Source organism: Schistocerca piceifrons, chromosome X (genome assembly GCF_021461385.2).
Source record: "Schistocerca piceifrons isolate TAMUIC-IGC-003096 chromosome X, iqSchPice1.1, whole genome shotgun sequence".
Lineage (NCBI taxonomy): Eukaryota > Metazoa > Arthropoda > Insecta > Orthoptera > Acrididae > Schistocerca > Schistocerca piceifrons.
Window position 1 is genome coordinate 772,376,307 of NC_060149.1, and position 20,883 is coordinate 772,397,189.

The following is a 20,883-nucleotide window of genomic DNA, read 5'->3' on the forward strand; positions in this document are numbered from 1 at the left end:
AGTTTATTGTCCTGCTGACGACAAGAGCGACTGTTTTGTGCAATTGGAACAGACACTGGTACAGAATCACTTGCTAATTGACGTGATTTCCGGCGACGTCGACACACAGTTTTTGTGGGACGATCACAGTCACTGTTAGAGAAAGTGTCACTGGACGAAGTGGAATGAACGACATGAATGTCCATAGGCGAAGGTCCACGAGCCTGAGTGTCCTTGGTTCGATTCCGGCGCGAAGCAAAGGGCCTGGAATGATTGTGATTGTCTGATCTGAGCTTTTTCTGGCAAACACTTTGAACATGTCCTTTCTTATTGCAGAAAAAGCAAATAGCTTGGCGTGACGGGCAATGTTCACGCGAATGTCTAGTAGCACACCGCGGGCATGATTTCACGACATTTGTGGGCTGGCGCGGCACACCTGGCTTAGCACACGGCGGTCGCTGTGTGTCCGTGCGCACGGCCCGGTTACCGGGCCGCGGAGCGCGTCCAGCGGGCCGGTTAATGTTACACACGGCTGGCGAAGTTTCAAAAGATTCCTGAGCACAGTCCAGTGTGTCCTGTCTATCCAATATGTCTATCACTTGTTGAAGGGAGGGATTAACTAGCTTCAAAATTTGCTCCCGTATGCGAACATCAGAAACGTTCTGTGCAATTGCATCACGCACCATTGTATCTGAATAAGAAAGACCACAGTCACATTCAAAGGCACAGTCCCTAGTAAGTCCTTGCAATGTTGCTACCCACTCCCTATTAGTTTGACCGGCCGTACGTTTTGTACGAAAGAACGTATACCGTCTTGCAACCACATTAACTGTTTCTTTGAAATAGGCATCTAAGGCAGACAAAATTTCCTCGTATGACAGAGTTGCTACGTCGCGCCGGGGAAACAATTTCACTATCACACGGTATGTGGACACACCGACACAAGAAAGCAAAAACGGCTGCCGCTCATTACCTTGAATTCTGTAGGCCGCAAGGTGGAATGCAAACTGACGAGACCACTCTTGCCAGGTCTCATCGGCTGCCACGTATGGGCGAAAGGGAGGTGCAACAGCGTTCAGTGGCAGCGGTAGCGAAGAAACGGCGGCGGCCGCATCGGTGTGCAGCGCACGTTGACCCTGGACGAGCTGTCCAAGGGCATCCAGTAACGCCTGCGTCTGCTGATTCTGCAAGCGATAAAATTCGGACAGTACATCTGGAGATTGTGGCGAAGCCATGACACAATGAAATGTAAGCAATCAGAAATAAATGTAAGCAAGCAGAAAAAGGTCACTTTTCCCTCGTCGCCAATCTGTAGTGACGTAACAAGACTGTTACGCCACACGGTAGTAGCCAAAAGAAAGGCACGCTAGACTAATGCTGTGGCCGATAGTGCACGCACAGCATAAAGCAGACGGGCGTTAAGTCTGGAACATGAGAACTTATAAATGAATAAGAAGAAAGTATGTAGATGCTTTTTACTTATCTTTTTAATTATCCTTGGAATACATCTCTCATGAATACTCGTAAGCTATAGGCACTGATACAAATGGCTCCTTGTTAGTTCGTAGCCATTAACTTCTGATGGCTATTCTGTCTCTCGGCTAAGGAGAGAGAAAGGCTTCATACAACTGGGCGATAGCTAGGTTCGCGTACAACTGGGCGGTAGCTTGGTTCTCGTACAACTCGGGGCCGAGTCCACTCTCGTATCACGAGACCTGCCTTGGTGGTGGCGCTAGGTCTGCGATCACAGTGGCGACACGCGGGTCCGACATGTACTACATGGACCGCGGCCGATTTAAACTACCACCTAGCAAGTGTGGTGTCTGGCGGTGACACCACAGTATTAACACAAGTAGCTTAATGAGTTATTTTTAACCAGTTTTGATCAACTTCGGCTTTACTTCGAATAGTCTGTTTGTTATGAAACTGCTCCTGTGAGGAGAATATGCTATTTGTCGTTGATAACGAGTGTAACTACAGTGTAATTTAAACGTGTATGTATGTAGCTTGGTGTTCTTCTCATAACACGATTACAATGTATGTGTTCAACTCAACTAGTACGTAAATATTTGCTCAACTGCTGTACTTGTTTCAACCACCTCGTAAAGATTACGTCATTTCGCTTCAGATGATCATAGTAGTACCATACACAAAGTTCCTGCGGCCGCCACCTTACCTCACAAGACGTCAGGATTCAGTAAAAGTTGCGCCCTTGCCAGTCTAGTAATGCATGTCTGTGGGCAACAGGGACATTATTGTCTCAGCAGCGCTTTACCAGTTCTTGTGGACGGTGTTTTTTTGTTCTTTCCCATCGCCGTTGTTATAAAAACGGCACTGATCGCTTCTCCCAGTTTCTATAATAACGTAATATTTCAAACCAATGCAAATTTTACGAATAAAAATTACTTCTTCTTTTGAAGTGTCTTCGTCCCGCATTTTGCGCAGGGTCAGCATGGTTTAGGTCGGATTTGGCGTAGTAAATTTTAAGGGACGGCTGGATGCCCTTCCTGTCGCCACCCCATACCCCCTGGGACGGAATGAGTGCACCCCAGCTGTCTGCGTCTAGTGTAAACCATGAAATAGTGCGAACGTTTGTCAAATGTCTGCAAGGTGTGTAACTGAGGCGGGACGTGGAGACCAGCCTGGTATTCAGTTAGTGGGATGTGGAAAAACGCCTAAAAATCGCATCCAGGCTGGCCGGCACACCGGCCTTCGTCGTTAATCCACCGGCCCAATTCGATCCAGGGCTGGCACGCCTAGCCGAGTCCAGGAAGCAGCGCTTTAGCGCTCTCTGCTAACCTGTCGGTTCACAAATAAAAATTACTCCTTTTTTTAAAAAATACTTATTTTAAAACGAAAAACACATTTTTGTAATGAATGCTAAGCGACATTTAAAGTGCTGTAAAGAACAATACCACTGGATAGTAGGTGACTGGAAACGAGTGATTTGGAATTATAAATCACGCTATATCCTGTGGCAATATCATGTAAGGGTTTTGGTTTGGTGAATACGTGGAGAAGATTACCTGTCGTCATGTGTAATGCCAATAATGAAGTACAGTGGTGGTGGTGTTAGGATAAGGGGATGTTTCTCGTGGTTAGGATATGGTCCCATTGTTGTGCTAAAGAAGTCGCTAAATGCGGAAGTATATGAACAGATTTTACAACCTTGTGTACTACATACAGAAGAGGATCAGTTGAGAGACGACGACTGTATCAGCATGACGTTGCACCGTGTCATAAAGTAGCATCTATGGTGCAATAGTTCGTGGACAATTACGTTCCTGAAGTAGAGTCCCGACCGGAAGGCAATGGAATACCTTTCGGATGTATTAGAACTTCGACTTCGCTCCAAACTGCAGAATCCAACATCCTAATCTTCTCTTGTTTCAGCACTTGTGGAGGAATGGGCTGCCATTATTGAACGGATGTTCAGAGACCTCACTGAAAGTATCGTACAAGCCTCCATAAAGGCGAAAGGTGGGCATAGCCCGTATTAACGTGCACTAATAGGTGCACCCAAATATGGAATGTAGGCCATCAACATCTTTAGACAGTTACTGTATCATGTTCTGCACACCATGAGAAAGCCCTCCTCTTCGACAGGTATAAAGGGAAGTGGAAACCGTTCTTCAGCACTCATGCCATGCAATCAAAAACCAACACTCAGCCGGCCGGAGTGGCCGAGCGGTTCTAGGCGCTTCAGTCTGGAACCGCGCGACCGCTACGGTCGCAGGTTCGAATCCTGCCTCGGGCATGGATGTGTGTGATGTCCTTAGGCTAGTTAGGTTTAAGTAGTTCTAAGTTCTAGGGGACTGATGACCACTGATGTTAAGTCCCATAGTGCTCAGAGCCATTTGAACCATTTTTTTGAAGCAACACTCACCTGCAGTTTTATAGCTCCTTCCTCACCATCGTTGTTGCTAATGCAGTCATGCTGGAGCCTATTAATTACCTTACCTATCGTTCTACAACTTTCTCAGTATCGTTCTTCATCTTTCCTCTGAATCACTGCCTCCTTTACATTTATATAATTGCTATTGGCGAACTAAGACGCATTGAAGGCAGAGACAGTGAACATTGTAGATTTAGTGGCTTCACTGCAAGTGCCGGTAGCTACGCCACATGATCGACAACTGCCTGCAGAATTTCAAAGATGACAGTACAGCTGGCTGCAGATCATACTGAAGTCACTTTCTTCAGGCAGCCCCCTCAAGCAAAAAATGGTTCAAATGGCTCTGAGCACTATGGGACTCAACATTTGAGGTCATCAGTCCCCTAGAACTTAGAACTACTTAAACCTAACTAACCTAAGGACATCACATACATCCATGCCCGAGGCAGGATTCGAACCTGCGACCGTAGCTGTCGCGCGGTTCCGGACTGAAGCGCCTAGAACCACATGGCCACACCGGCCGGCCCACCTCAAGCACATCATCACTATCTTCTCAAAGCCACTGCTGCTGGACTCTTGAGTACAACATTGCCGAGCTCCACTGGACTCTCTTGCATTTGTCGCCTTGCTGTCATAGGACTTCGATTCTGTCCACATTGCTAGAGTGCTGGCGATAGATGTAGAAACATTTCCTTGGGACAGTGGCTCTACCGCAACCTATCATGTGGAACCATCTGTATCGGCTCACATTATTATCGAGCATCGCTCAGTATATCCTGTTACAGCTGCATAGATGCTGTTTTCTGGAACTTCAAGAGTCAGCTCCATCTACTCTGTTTATTTTCTTGTGAACTTCAGTTTTTCCCAGTGCAAGAATCTGGCAGTTAGAGTTTCATTAATATTTGGTGACCAGTAAATACTGTAGCTGTAAAAGTGTTTATTTATAACTGTACATTACAGAAACTTGTTTTTCAGACTTCGTCTGGTTATTTAATGTTTTGGCTTTCTCAGTACTTTAATTACCAACAAAATGAAGCACATTGTCTTATTAACTAGTTCACTGTCTTATTTGAGACCGTATTACTAGAGCATGCCTGTGGCATTTTGAAGTTTTATGAACTGTGTCAGATATGCTTATACTCCACATTTAGTGTGAAATCAAGTGTGAAGTCAGGTTATTACAATTATTTCTATGATAAGTTATTTTCTTTTTGATTTTGTTGAATCGAGTCTGATACGGCGAGCGCCGCTATCCTGTGATCTTGTTTAGAGCGCGCGCTATAATCGATTATACAGGGTGATTCAAAAAGAATACCACAACTTTAAAAATGTGTATTTAATGAAAGAAACATAATATAACCTTCTGTTATACATCATTACAAAGAGTATTTAAAAAGGTTTTTTTTCACTCAAAAACAAGTTCAGAGATGTTCAATATGGCCCCCTCCAGACACTCGAGCAATATCAACCCGATACTCCAACTCGTTCCACACTCTCTGTAGCATATCAGGCGTAACAGTTTGGATAGCTGCTGTTATTTCTCGTTTCAAATCATCAATGGTGGCTGGGAGAGGTGGCCGAAACACCATATCCTTAACATACCCCCATAAGAAAAAAATCGCAGGGGGTAAGATCAGGGCTTCTTGGAGGCCAGTGATGAAGTGCTCTGTCACGGTCTGCCTGGCGGCCGATCCATCGCCTCGGGTAGTTGACGTTCAGGTAGTTACGGACAGATAAGTGCCAATGTGGTGGCGCTCCATCCTGCTGAAATATGAATTGTTGTGCTTCTTGTTCGAGCTGAGGGAACAGCCAATTCTCTAACATCTCCAGATACTGTAGTCCAGTTACAGTAGCACCTTCGAAGAAAAAGGGACCAAAAACTTTACTGGCTGAAATGGCACAGAAAACGTTCACCTTAGGCGAGTCACGTTCATACTGAGTTATTTCCCGCGGATTCTCAGTGCCCCATCACGCTGAATAACTGTCGTCGATTCACTTCTGCCGTACTCAATAACACAAAAAGCTTTCTGTTGAGCGGTCGCCATCTTAGCATCAACTGACGCTGGCGCCTAGTCAACAGCGCCTCAAGCGAACAAATGTACAACTAAATGAAACTTTATAGCTCCCTTAATTCGCCGACAGATAGTGCTTAGCTCTGCCTTTTGTCGTTGCAGAGTTTTAATTTCCTAAAGATGTGGTATTCTTTTTCAATCACCCTGTAGTTCGCTGTTCTGGTGCGGGTGGCGCTCCGGTGGTGATTTGCTATTACGTCGCTGGCGTGTGTTTGCGGTGGCCGGCGGAAAGAGAGAGGGTGGTCGGTTTCCGGGTATTGCACGGAACGTGAAGTTCACTCTGCCTGACCTACTGGTGACTAGCGCTAAGGCTGTTGTGCCTCGCAATATGAGCAGAGTGGTCTGGGGCGGAGGAGACTCGCCGCTGTGCTGGCCATGCGGTGGTGATTGATTGGAGTCGGCGAACTTGTTCTGCCTGCCTGTCTGATGTGGAGGTCTGGTGGGGTCCTGTAATACTCTGGCCCGGAGACAACTAGTTGCTGGATTTTGGACTCGTCTGTCAGGTTAGGGCGTGGGCTCGGTTGGCTAGTCAGATTTTCTGCTGGAAGCTCCAGCAGCGGTTTCTGAACTTCATTCTGATGTGGGACGGCGTTGTTGGAAGTTTTTGCTGTGTGTGTGTGTGTGTGGCACGTTACGATATTTGTTGGTACTAATTTATTTGCTCAACTGGAGTATCTTTTGGTTATCCCGCTGAGTGGGTCGTTGCCCACCCGGTCTGCTCAGCGTTACCTTTGGTGGTGCCTCTTTGTTCCTTTTTGAAGGAAATCACGCAGGTGGTTCCTGTTACTTGCTCGGAGTTGCGTTCATGTATGGTATATTTGGCATTTGAAGTGTTAGGTAAAGTCTGTAAGAAAGGCGGTTTGGACAGTATATGCATAGTGAATTACTGCTGCTTGGTATATGTGGTCTTCTGGGACCTGAACAACACGATCTCGTCAATTTGGTTTGTGTAACAGCATTTAGTGGTATGTTCTGTATTTTTATCTCACTTCATTATCATTAACTTGGTGGAATAGTCGCGTTTGGTGTCGTTAAGGCACTTCTAAGACTATGGTTTGACTATTCATGTGCGCTTGGCTTTTATTGTTTTGCTTTAAGAAGCAAGAATTGTTTATTAAGATTTGTGTGTGTTGGCTTCCGGCACTTGTTAAGAGCGCCCGAGTTAACGGCGCCGTGGTTATCATGTGCTGTCGGGATGTTATATTTTTATTTGATTTTTGAATTTTATCTTGTGCTGATATTATCAGTCGTGTGTTACAGAACATAACCAAGGTGTATAAGTGATGGGCAGTTGTGGGAGGCATGTCGGCGAGCTCTCAGCGGTTTATTTCGGGGACCGTTTCTAGTGGGAAGGTTCCGAAGTGTTGAGAGCTCGCTCATCTGTGATTGCGTTGGGAGTTGCCATTGCCCTTTGGTTGTATCAAATTATTAATTTGTTATTATATTTATTGGTTGCGTGTTGCGCTTCTCTGATTTTATGGTGCCAAATGCCATTATTTTTCTCACAGTTTTTTTTTATATAAATGATTCTAAATTGTAATGCCAAGTTAACTTATTATTGGATCTTGGTCTGTGGAGTAAAATCTTTTAAAGCACCATTTAATTTGTACTTGCAGAAGAAATTTCTCTTATTTTATGGTGCCAAGTTGCTATTATTATTATTTTTTTAGGTTATTACTGCTCTTAATGTTTTCCGATTTTATGGTGCCAAGTGTCATTATCATTCTTAAAGGTTTTTGTAAATGATCTTAAGTTGTAAATTATTCTCGATCTTAAGTTGTATTGCCAAGTTAACTTATTATTGGATTTTGTCTCTTGGGTAAACTCTAAAAGCACTATTGTAAAAGGTTCTTTGATTTTATGGTGGCAAGCTGCCGTTATTGTTTTTAAAGCTCATTCTTTTAACCATTTGTTAAGTTCTGTAAGTTATATGAATTTTAAAAGAGTTTAGTATTGGCAATTTAATAAATTGCGTACAGAGTCTGCTGTTTGGATATTATTGGGTGGAAATCCTTGGATAGTTGTCCTATAAGAACACACATTCCAGAGTCGATACTGCAAAATGTAATGTAGCCACATTATTGATGCTGTTCCTGTGTTCTTGTTGTAAATACACAGGCAGTATGCAATTATGACATTTTCTGAAGAGAACTTGATACTAAGGTAACTTCGATTATTTGTATAGCCGGAGTACTAAGAAACTTACGAGTTTGAGATATGTTTTTAATACACGTGACATATGTGCCAAATACGAGCCCATTTGCAGTTGTAGAGTCGGTCAAAGTGGATTGGATATTCTGTCCAGATCTCCTGGAAGCTCTCCTGGACTTAAATTGATTCTAACTACTGAAAGAGAAATGCCAGTTTAAGTACTTTGTATCTTATTTATTTACGAAAGTAAAAATACAGAAGAAACACTGTGTATATTGAGAGTTACGGACAGCACTTCTAGTACTGATTAGAAGGGATGGTTAATAGTGGAAGCCGCTCTTGAAGCCTTCATCGAAGCCGAAACCGGCACCGTGGCCGCCGTCGTGGGCAGCGTGTCCGTCTCCGTGCCCGTATCCGTGATATCCGTGGCGGTGCGCGTTGGTCTGCGCAGTCTGCGCCGCTGCGGCCGCGCGCACGGCGGCGCGCTGCGTGGCAGCCAGGTCTGCGCGCGCGTCGTCCAGCTGGGCCTGTGCCTGCGAGAGGCGCGTGCGCGCAGCTGCCACCATGCCGCTCTGCGACGCCAGCTCGGCCTGCGCCTCCTGAGCGGCGCGCGCCGCCTGGCCTGCCGACAGCTGCGCCGCGTTCACAGCTGCGGACGCTGCGCGCACCTCCTGCTGCGCCTGTGCCGACGCCTGCTGAGCCGTCGTTGCCGCGCGCTGTGCCTGAGCCAGCTGCTGCAGCTCAGACTCCAGCTGCGCGTGCGCATCCCGTGCTGCGCGCTCCAGGTTCGAGACGATTGCCTGCCAGCGGATATGCATTTCAGATATCGTACACGGTGAATAATTACAACTGTGCAAAATATATCCCCTAAAAATATTCCACAGGATCATTTTCTGTGCGAAAAAATATCTAAAGGCCAGCCTCATTTTCCTAGAATACGGGTGGCAGGGGTAAAATACAGGAAGCGAAATGCTATTTACAATTTATACAGAAACCAGATGGCAGATATAAGAGTCGAGGGACATGAAAGGGAAGCAGTGGTTGGGAAGGGAGTGAGACAGGGTTGTAGCCTCTCCCCTATGTTATTCAATCTGTATATTGAGCAAGCAGTAAAGGGAACAAAAGGAAAGCTCGGAGTGGGTATTAAAATCCATGGAGAAGAAATAAAAACTTAGCAAAGGACTTGGAAGAGCAGTTGAATGGAATGGACAGTGTCTTGAAAGTAGGATATAAGATGAACATCAACAAAAGCAAAACGAGGATAATGGAATGTAGTCGAATTAAGTCAGGTGATGCTGAAGGAATTAGATTAGGAAATGAGACACTTAAAGTAGTAAAGGAGTTTTGCTATTTGCGGAGCAAAATAACTGATGATGGTCGAAGTAGAGAGGATATAAAATGTAGACTGACAATGGCAAGGAAAACGTTTCTGAGGAAGAGAAATTTGTTAACATCGAGTATAGATTTAGTGTCAGGAAATTGTTTCTGAAAGTATTTGTATGGAGTGTAGCCGTGTATGGAAGTGAAACATGGACGATAAATAGTTTGGACAAGAAGAGAATAGAAGCTTTCGAAATGTGGTGCTACAGAAGAATGCAGAAGATTAGATGGGTAGATCACATCACTAATGATGAGGCATTGAATAGAATTAGAGAGAAGAGAAATTTGTGGGATCACCAATTTTGTATTGGAGGGCAGCGTGGAGGGTAAAAATCGTAGAGGGAGACCAAGAGATTAATACAATAAGCAGATTCAGAAGGATGTAGGTTGCAGTAGGTATGAGGACATGAAGAAGCTCGTACAGGATAGAGTAGCATGGAGAGCTGCATCAAACCAGTCTCAGGACTGAAGACCACAACAACAACAGGTAAGTACAGTTAAGGTCAATACGAATGCTCACAGGTCTGTCTGGCCCACTGAATAGCCTAACAGAGATGCTTTGAAACCTTAAGTGTTACATGATTGAAGATGGACACAGATTATCCACCCTTAAATGTAGAATGTAGAAATATACAACCCCTTGCATACGACTCCTGTAGGGATCGCAAACATGAGATTAGGTTAATTGCGGTGCACACATAGACTTTTAAGCAATCATTGTTTATGTATCCCATACATGAATGGAACAGGAAGAAGCCTTATGAGTGGTACAACAGGATGCACTCTGAGACATGCACGTCACAGTGGTGTACAGAGTTTATATGTAGATGCAGATTTCCTGGCTCTGTTGACTCAGTTTTCATATGTACTTCATAAACCTCTATGTAATGCACAGCAGAAGGTACTTTGTACCGGTATTAGTTACTTCCTGTTTTATCCATTTGCATATACTGCAAGGAAGGAACGGCTCTTGACATCTGTCACTTATGTTTTTTCTCATGATTCCGACTCAAGATATATAACACAGGCAGTATAACTGGTAAAAAATCTACACCGAACGTCGGTTCTCTAACTGTATCAGGCATTTTCTGTGAAAGAGGTCAACTGCCTTCTGATGATACTGAAGAAATTCCATGAAAATCTATTTTCTGTTTTTTTTTCAGGTATTCTCTCCATGTATCTAAATAATCCACTTGTTTTCCATCGTATTGATTTAATATGCTCATTTCATTTTGTGTCACTTCATTATGAATGACTGTAAAATTTGCTCATCATTTTGTAATACAATACTATTGGATTCTCCTGTTTCTGAACATCATCATTCCTAGTCAAAGTCATTAATGTTTGTGAGTTTTGTTGCTGTCAACACACACGGAATTCTTTCAAATCCTTAGAGTGCAAAAAACTAGGTGGGGAGAAGTGGTAATGTACAAATACTCGATCAGCAGATTATACATCAATGTCTCAGACCAAATATCGAACCTCCCCACATCAGTGCTTGTTGAAGCCCCAAGCAACACAAGCTGCAACTTAGGGTATCAAGCTTAGAAGAGCGCCAAAGATGCCACAATTTTAGGTGTTCTGTACAGGACTCATCACAACTAGTAGCGGCCATTGAGTGAGAGCACATTTCACTACTGACAATAACTGGAGCATGGTATGGTGATAGTAAATGCAATGATCTCAATTTTTTTTAATATGCATAGCATAAACTGAGAAATAAAATATGTCATATATACTTATTGGTTTCCTACTGACAAAATATTTCGAAATAAATAAATAAACCCATGTATTGTGTGGACATTTTAACATGGTGGTTTTCGAAGTTGGTGTCTTGAAATATTGTTGTGTAAGGTGCCAGTAGAGGTCACACTCATACTACCTCATTCATGACACTGCCTACGTCAACAAGCAATTGAATGACTGTCATCACTGAATGCTTTGTGTACTTTGCTTTCCTTAGAGTTGTCCCCTTTTCTCATTTCAAAATGAGTGAACAGGCTAATCCCGGTCCTTCATGGACTTCGATACAGACTTTCATGACAACACAACAGACTGGTGACTAACTTTATCCTGTATGAGTCCTGTTTTTGCGTTAGCAATAATCACGGATGTAGGCTGCCAGCCATGTGAGACAGAGTTGGGGCTCATTTCCCCGCACCTTTCCTCTCCAAGTGATGACTTAAGTTCTTGTTTATTTATGTTTGTGATCCACTGCCACCTAAAGTGCCTGCACTATACACATTCACCTCGAAATACATATAACCATGATGTGACGAATGACCAGACTTGTATGAGAGTTTCAATGCTTAGCTTATTTCACAATTATCAATTAATGAGTGAGATATTAACAGCAGTACACACTGTGATATCCTACAGCTAGTTCTTAGTTCTCATTTACTTTCCTTTCGGGCACTACGCTTTTCTCCTGCAGCTGCCAGAGCAACCCACCTGCTTTCCGGCGAGCGCAGCCTGCGCCGTGGCTGCTGCGGCGGCGGCGTTCTGAGCCAGGCTCTCCTTGGCCTGGAAGGCAGCCTGTCCACCCGCCACGTGCTGGCCGGCCACTGCCCTGTGCGCAGCATCCACGGCGCCCTGTGCGATGCTCACCAGGCCTGCACCCACGCTGTGTCCGTGTCCGTGTCCGTGCCCGTGGCCAGATCCGTAGCCGTGCCCGTAGCTGTGGCTGCCATAGCTGCGGGACTCTGCGCCCTCAGCGTCCATGTCGTCCTTTCTCACCTGGCGACATACCTCCTGGCTTCAAAAACTCACCTACTTCCTTTTAGATTACATAAATATGCTTATTGATTTAAAAATAGACAACAAATACACTCTTATCCATATATATGAGTTGCCATGATAATCTCTTCATATTCTGAGCTCAGATGTTATGAGGTGTCCCGATCTGAATTATCTCCTCCACACTTGTGCTCTTGCCTAATGAAGATTCTTTTTAATCCACAGCTTTCAATAAACACATATCGCTTATCTCCAATCTGACTATGTCAAACAGCAAGAAAAGTTTTATCATATAACAATAACATCGATAAGTCACAGAATCAGTTGACATACACAAATATCTAGGTGTAACAATTTGCTGGGATATGAAATGGAATTATCACATAGATTCAGACTGAAGTTTATAGGCAGGATAGTGAGAAAATGCGGTCAATGTACAAAGAAAACTGCTTACAAATCACTTGTGCATCCCATCATATGATACTGCTCAAGTGTGTGGCTCTCATACGAAACCAGACTAATAGCGGATATTGAACATATATGAAGAAAAGTGGCACGAATGTTCACAAGTATGATTCAGAGGAGAGCGCAACGGAAATGTCGAAAAACCTAGATTGACAAATGTTTGAAGATAGACTCCAGTTATCCTGCGAAAGACTACTTATAAAATTTCAAGAACCCATGTTAAGTGAAAATCAAGATATATTCGGCCCCTTCCCCCCCCCCCCCCTCCCTCCATTGTATTGCTCGTGTATGGACCAAGTAGACAGAATTAGATTGATTATCGCAACCACAGGCGCATAGGCATTAAAGCAGTCATTATTCCGTCCTCCATAAGTGATTGGAATCAAAAGAACCCTTCATGTGGTACCATGCTAAGAACTGTCTGCCATGCACTTGACAGTGGTTTGCGTGGTGTGAACGTAGAGCGGACATGGTTCAGTAATATATTCCTGCCCGAGAGAAGTCTACTACTATCAAACTTAGGCCTTAATTTGCGGAAGACATTTCTGAGAAAGTGTGTCTGGAGCACAGCTTGGTACATTACCGGGGAATGGACTATGGGAAAACCGGAGCAGAAGAAAATCGAAGCATTTGAGACGTGGTGCTACAGATAAATGTTGAAAATTAGGTAGACTGATAAGGTACGGATGAGGAGATTCTCTGCAGAATCGGTGAAGAAAGGAATATATGAAAAACACTGACAAGAAGAGGGGACAGGATGCTACGACATCTGTTAAGACACCAGGGATAACTTCCATGGCAATAGAGGGAACTGTGGGGGTAAAAACTGTAGAGGAAGATAGAGATTGGAATACATCCTGCAAATAATTTAGGAGATAGGCTGCGAGGAGGTTTGTCGCCGACTAATATTTCCAGTCTGCCAGTGGCAGTTATACGTTATTATTTGGTAAATAAAACTAGAACTTACAGAATATAGAACCAGTTTTCTGAGTAGATTTAAGATGTTCTAGCAGACAGAACTCACTATGTCGTTCTTAATGCAACCAAATCGTCATATGTAAAAGCAACTTCGAGAGTATTTTTTGACAGTGTTATACCGCTATTACTGTTCACGAAATACAGTATATAAACGATCTGGTGAATAACTTCGTAGACTTCCTGAAGCCATTCGCGGATGATGCTCATGTGTATTGGGAAGCTGCAACGCCAGAAAACTGCAGCGAAATGCAGCGAGATTCTGCAGGATCGACGCTTCGTGTAGGGCCTGGCAGCTCAATGTAAGTAAGGAGAACGTACTGCTCATAGGCAGAAAGATCGATTACTATTCGATTACACTGATGAGATGATGATGATGAGGTCCCATACTCCGAGGAGCGTAGGGGACGATGTGGGAGACCCGCAGCGCTGTACTACATCTACATCTACATGATTACTCTGCAATTCACATTTAAGTGCTTGGCGGAGGGCTCATCGAACCACAATCATACTCTCTCTCTACCATTCCACTCCCGAACAGCGCCCGGGAAGAACGAACACCTAAACCTTTCTGTTCGAGATCTGATTTCTCTTATTTTATTTTGATGATCATTCCTACCTATATAAGTTGGGCTCAACAAAATATTTTCGCATTCGGAAGAGAAAGTTGGTGACTGAAATTTCGTAAATAGATCTCGCCGTGACGAAAAACGTCTTTGCTTTAATGACTTCCATCCCACTCTCGTATCATATCTGCCACACTCTCTCCCCTATTACGAGATAATACAAAACGAGCTGCCCTTTTTTGCACCTTTTCGATGCCCTCCGTCAATCACACCTGGCAAGGATCCCACACCGCGCAGCAATATTCTAACAGAGGACGAACGAGTGTAATGTAAGCTGTCTCTTTAGTGGACATGTTGCATCTTCTAAGTGTCCTGCCAATGAAACGCAACCTTTGGCTCGCCTTCCCCACAATATTATCTATGTGGTCTTTCCAACTGAAGTGGTTCGTAATTTTTACACCCATGTACTTAGTTGAATTGACAGCCTTGAGAATTGTACTATTTATCGAGTAATCGAATTCCAACGGATTTCTTTTGGAACTCATGTGGATCACCTCACACTTTTCGTTATTTAGCCTCAACTGCCACCTGCCACACCATACAGCAATCTTTTCTAAATCGCTTTGCAACTGATACTGGTCTTCGGATGACCTTACTAGACGGTAAATTACAGCATCATCTGCGAACAACCTAAGAGAACTGCTCAGATTGTCACCCAGGTCATTTATATAGATCAGGAACAGCAGAGGTCCCAGGACGCTTCCCTGGGGAACACCTGATATCACTAGGCAAGGTCCTAGTGGAGGTGGTTTGCCATTGCTTTCCTCCGACCGTTATGGGTATGAATAATGATGATAATGATGAAAACGACACAATAACACCCAGCCATCTCGAGGCAGGAAAAATCCCTGACCCCGCCGGGAATCGAACCCAGGACCCCGTGCGCGGGAAGCGAGAACGCTACCGCAAGACCACGAGCTACGGACCTTTATTGGGGATAAATCACTGAAAACAGCAGCAACAGTGAAGTGTCTGGGAGTAACCATATGACCTAAGGTGGAACAAACGCGCAAAAGTAATTGTGAAGAAGTCCGACGCCAGACAATGTGAGGCCACCGGACCAAATATTTCTCATCTAAAAAGAGGGCACTGGTCGCTTTGGAGCGCAGAAGATGGTGTACAGCTAGAACCATATGGTCACATTACTCACCACCGCTGTCGTGTTGCTTCTACACCTTCATGGTGAGCATTCTGTGAAGGCGCCTATCTTGCGAGACCACGCCTCTGTTCACAGGGTCACACACATATGTCTCTGGTTTGACGAATATTCGTGCAGCCTATCGCCCCCTCGACTGACCCGCTAACTCACTCGAGCTTAAGCCCACTGAAAATGTCTGGGACTAATTCGATCTGAGGGTGAAACATAGCAGCCACATACAATGTGATAATTCTAAAGGATCAAATCATCAAAGAATGGCATAGGCGAACAAATGTTTGGGTTCTCTTCCTCGCCGAATTGTTGCCCTTATCGAGGTTAGAGATAGAGTTACACGATATTAGCATCATTTCTCCTGACGGGGACGAATTTTTCGTCCACTGTGCTAATGAGGCACATCTCGCGAAGTGATCAGGATGAGAAAATCGGGGAACTTAGAGACCATGCGGTGGATTACCAATTGTCGTTCTTTCTGCACACCATTGTCGAATGGAACAGAAAAGTGGCACATTTTGCAAGGTTGCTTGCATGGTGTAGATGTAGAAGCAGTTTCCAGTTCGAGAAAGATTGTTGACTGAACACTTTGGTTAAAGTTAATTAATGAATGTCTTATTTTGAAAATGATTGTTTGCTTTCTTCATGAGATTCGGATATTCTTAGACAGGCATGGCGTGTCTTGTTCTAAAATCTCGGTTATGGAGAGATCAGGTACACAAGTACCAGTTCCGTATTGTTATCGGTTTGAATCCTGAGATGGCTCTGAACGTAAGCTTTACTAGCCCCGTAAACATCTACGTCACGATTCTAATATTATCACCACCTAAAACATTGCTCCTGTCATTGTTATGTGATGTCATAGAATGTCTTCTTTCATGATTTAAGATTAGATTACGACATCTACATTTACATTTATACTCCGCAAGCCGTCCAGCGGTGTGTGGCGGAGGGCACTTTACGTGCCACTTCATTACCTCCCTTTCCTGTTCCAGTCGCGTATGGTTCGCGGGAAGAACGACTGCCGGAAAGCCTCAGTGCGCGCTCGAATCTCTCTAATTTCACATTCGTGATCCCCTTGGGAGGTATAAGTAGGGGGAAGCAATATATTCGATACCTCATCCAGAAACGCACCCTCTCGAAACCTGGACAGCAAGCTACACCGCGATGCAGAGCGCCTCTCTTGCTGAGTGTGCCACTTGAGTTTGCTAAACATATCCGTAACGCTATCACGCTTACCAAATAACCCTATGACGAAACGCGCCGCTCTTCTTTGGATCTTCTCTATCTCCTCTGTCAACCCGACCTGGTACGGATCCCACACTGATGAGCAATACTCTAGGTCGAACGAGTGTTTTGTAAGCATCTGGTCGTTTCAAAACCTATATGATTTGCAACCAAATGCTACAAAACATTCTGTTTGACACTTCAAGTGAAACTTGAGGATGTTTAGCATACCTTAGAACAGAATTACACAGAACACATTACCGAGCGAGGTGGCGCAGTGGTTAGCACACTGGACTCGCATTCGGGAGGACGACGGTTCAATCCCGTCTCCGGCCATCCTGATTTAGGTTTTCCGTGATTTCCCTAAATCGTTTCAGGCGAATGCCGAGATGGTTCCTTTGAAAGGGCACGGCCGATTTCCTTCCCAATCCTGCCCTAACCCGAGCTTGCGCTCCGTCTCTAATGACCTCGTTGTCGACGGGACGTTAAACACTAACCACCACAGAACACATTGGGGTGTGGGATTGCTGCGTCTCAGACACTTCTGCACAGCGTACACGGGGAAATCTTTCGACGTAAACAAGTACGTATTCGTTTCCCACTTATGACAAACAGAAGAATTTTGGAAAACTACTTACCGTTGGCTCAAATGCTCCCACATCGTCCGCTGGTCTAGACAAGACGACACCTGCAAAGCAATCGGAATTCGTAACTATATAGCTTAGAGCGGAATGATGATAACTCTTTTCAAATATTAAGTGTTTGTTTGTTAGAAACAGAAGTAGCAAATGAGATGAAAACTATATTGGTAAAAAAAAAAACTCGTCTCGTAGAGGTACTTACTGACAAGGGCCAGAAGAAGTACTATCCTGGCGGCCATTTTGCTTCGGCGTGAACTGCAATCTGGAAACAGCAAAAGACAGCATTTGTCATCCTAAGCGCAAAATTAAGAGGTTGTTAAATATTTTATCGGTACGTTAATATAAGAACTGGTTAGGCTGGAAATAATTTGACGTTCATAGCGATTTTATAAAATATCACATATTCTTCTTGAACTATCTACTTTAAAGTTGCTTCGACTGAGGTCTTAAACTTATATCCTCAATCAGACAAACGGATAGTTCAAAGAAGATATAAATTGCTCCAAAACTATTTTTATAAAATGAATTGACTCAAGAGATGCTCGTGTACGGCATGGTTATATGAAATAAAAACATTATAGAGGCTACGTAAATGAGTTACTTGTGAAAGTCTACAGCTCCCTTCGCTCAGAGAACAATCGTCAACATCTTCAATATCGACATTTGCTAATTCAGTTACTCTAAAAGCGCTGACGTAATACTCTGATAATACTATAATACATTATATTAGTCAGTTTTACTTGGCTAGATAGGCTAGCAATAATTTAAAACGTAGGTAAGCGAGTACTGATCTACTGAAACATAGAAATAGCATTTCATCACAGAAATGTCGGTGCAGGGAAGTTAAGAGGGATGAAGGCGTGCTGCAGTGCTGAGGATCTTACCAAGAGCGGCTTCCTTTGCCCGGAGAGCTACGGCGAGTGATGTTCCAGCCAGCTCCCCGAGCTTTTATAGCTGCCTGCGAGCGCAAAAAGCGAACACACGCCGATCTGCCACCGCGTACCTCTGCAAAAGCGCCTCAAAGCCAACGGTCGATTTTCTCGCCGTACACAAAAACAGTTTCATTGTTCTCATCTCCGGCGTTCTACTTTTACGAGTCGCTACACGATCTGCAGGATCCGTTACTATACCAGATCGAACGATTCGTAGTGACTAGTTGCATTTCGTAAGTACTTTTTGCACTCTTCATTACTTTTGTATACTAATATGCTTATCACCTTTGCTTTATATGTTTTGTCACGTTTTTCTTTAAGGTTCCTAGAAAATTCAGCTAATCGTTGTTATTATTTGACATTATTACCTATTTTAAGGCGATATTCATATTACAGAACATTGCTAGCAATAAAAGTATGTCAGTAGCACTTACCTTTTCAAAAACTGTTTACTATTTCTTCTTCTTCTTCTTCCTCTTTCCGGTAGCACCAAAGTGTTACAGTATACGAAGAATACGGGAAAGCTGGGAAAAGTTGCCGCCCTAAGGTAATATGGTATCATATACAGGGTGGTCCATTGATCGTGATCAGGCCAAATATCTCACGAAATAAGCATCAAACAAAAAAACTACAAAGAACGAAACCCGTCTAGCTTGAAGGGGCAAACCACATGGCGCTATGGTTGGCCCGCTCGATGGCGGTGCCATAGGTCAAACGTATATCACTTGCGTTTTTTAAAATAGGAACCCCCATTTTTATTGCATATTCGTGTAGTACGTAAAGAAACATGAATGTTTTAGTTGGACCACTTTTTTCGCTTTATGATAACTGGCGCTTTAACAGTCACGAACGCATAAGTACGTGTATCACGTAACATTCCGCCAGTGCAGACGCTTTGTGCTTCGTGATACATTACCCGTGTTAAAATGGACCGTTTATCAATTACGGAAAAGGTCAATATCGTGTTAATGTATGGCCATTGTGATCATGGCCGTGCGGTTCTAAGCGCTTCAGTTTGGAACCGCGTGACCGCTACGGTCGCAGGTTCGAATCCTGCCTCGGGCATGGATGTGTGTGATGTCCTTAGGTTGCTTAGGTTTAAGTAGTTCTAAGTTCTAGGGGACTGATGACCTCATTAGTTAAGTCCCATAGTGCTCAGAGCCATTTGAACCATTTTCTTTTTTTTTTTGTGATCAAAATACCCATCGGGCGTGTGCTATGTATGCTGATCGGTATCCTGGACGACATCATCCAAGTGGCCGGACCGTTCGCAGGATAGTTACGTTATTTAAAGAAACAGGAAGTGTGAAACGTCAACCACCACCTGCAACAAATGATGATGCCCAAGTAGGTGTTTTAGCTGCTGTCGCGGATAATCCGCACATCAGTAGCAGACAAATTGCGCGAGAAACGAGAATCTCAAAAACGTCGGTATTGAGAATGCTACATCAACATCGATTGCACACGTACCATATTTCTATGCACCAGGAATTGCATGGCGACGACTTTTAACGTCGTGTACAGTTCTGCCACTGGGCACAAGAGAAATTAAGGCACGATGAGAGAATTTTTGCACGCGTTCTATTTAGCGACGAAGCGTCATTCACCAACAGCGGTAACGTAAACCGACATATTATGCACTACTGGGCAACGGAAAATACACAATGGGTGCGACAAGTGGAACACCAGCGACCTTGGCGGGTTAATGTATGGTGCGGCATTATGGGAGGAAGGATAATTGGCTCCCATTTTATCGATGGCAATCTAAATGGTGCAATGTATTCTGATTTCCTACGTAATGTTCTACCGATGTTACTACAAGATGTTTCACTGCATGACAGAATGGCGATGTACTTCCAAAATGATGGATGTCCGTCACATAGCTCGCGTACGGTTGAAGCGGTATTGAATAGCATATTTCATGACAGGTGGATTGGTCGTCGAAGCACCATACCATGGCCCGCACGTTCACCGGATCTGATGCCCCCGGATTTCTTTCTGTGGAGAAAGTTGAAGGATATTTGCTAACGTGATCCACCGACAACGCCTTACAATATGCGTCAGCGCACTTTCAATTCATGTGCGAACATTACGGAAGGCGATCTACTCGCTGTTGAGAGGAATGTCGTTACACGTATTGCCAAATGCATTGAGGTTGACGGACATCATTTTGAGCATTTATTGCATTAATGTGGTATATACAGGTAATCACGCTGTAACAGCATGCGTTCTCAGAAATGATAAGTTCACAAAGGTACATGTATCACATTGGAACAACCGAAATAAAATGTTTAAACGTACCTACGTTCTGTATTTTAATTTAAAATACGTACCTGTTACCAACTGTTCGTCTAAAATTGTGAGCCATATGTTTGTGACTGTTACAGCGCCATCTATCACAAAGCGAAAAAAGTGGTCCAACTAAAACATTCATATTTCTTTACGTACTATACGAATATGTTATAAAAAATGGGGGTTCCTATTTAAAAAAAACGCAGTTGATATCCTTTTGACCTATGGCAGCGCCATCTAGTGGGCCAACCATAGCGCCATCTGGTTTCCCCCTTCAAGCTAGACAAGTTTCGTTCTTTGTAGTTTTTTCGTTTGACGCTTATTTCGTGAGATATATGGCACGGTCACGATCAATGGACCAC

At 43.9% G+C, this 20,883-nt stretch overlaps 1 protein-coding gene across 1 annotated transcript; it reads right to left on the bottom strand.

Moving 5' to 3' along the window:
* Positions 1-8,310: 8,310 nt before the first annotated feature.
* Positions 8,311-18,215, bottom strand: LOC124723055 (tol-Pal system protein TolA-like). Its single transcript, XM_047248234.1, has 5 exons — positions 18,182-18,215; positions 17,500-17,559; positions 17,295-17,344; positions 11,929-12,213; positions 8,311-8,897 (listed from the first exon to the last, which is right to left on the bottom strand). The coding sequence occupies exons 2-5, from the start codon at positions 17,534-17,536 to the stop codon at positions 8,418-8,420; spliced, it is 852 nt and encodes a 283-aa protein (XP_047104190.1). The 5' UTR covers positions 17,537-17,559; positions 18,182-18,215; the 3' UTR covers positions 8,311-8,417.
* Positions 18,216-20,883: the final 2,668 nt, after the last annotated feature.

Excerpts from the sequence above, each read along its gene's own strand:
- LOC124723055 (XM_047248234.1), bottom strand. The coding sequence starts at position 17,536 with ATGGCCGCCAGGATAGTACTTCTTCTGGCCCTTGTCA. Across the intron at positions 12,214-17,294 it reads TGGGAGCATTTGAGCCAACG|GTGAGAAAGGACGACATGGA; the intron begins GTAAGTAGTTTT and ends GTATGTCGCCAG. Across the intron at positions 8,898-11,928 it reads CTGCGCTCGCCGGAAAGCAG|GCAATCGTCTCGAACCTGGA; the intron begins GTGGGTTGCTCT and ends ATCCGCTGGCAG.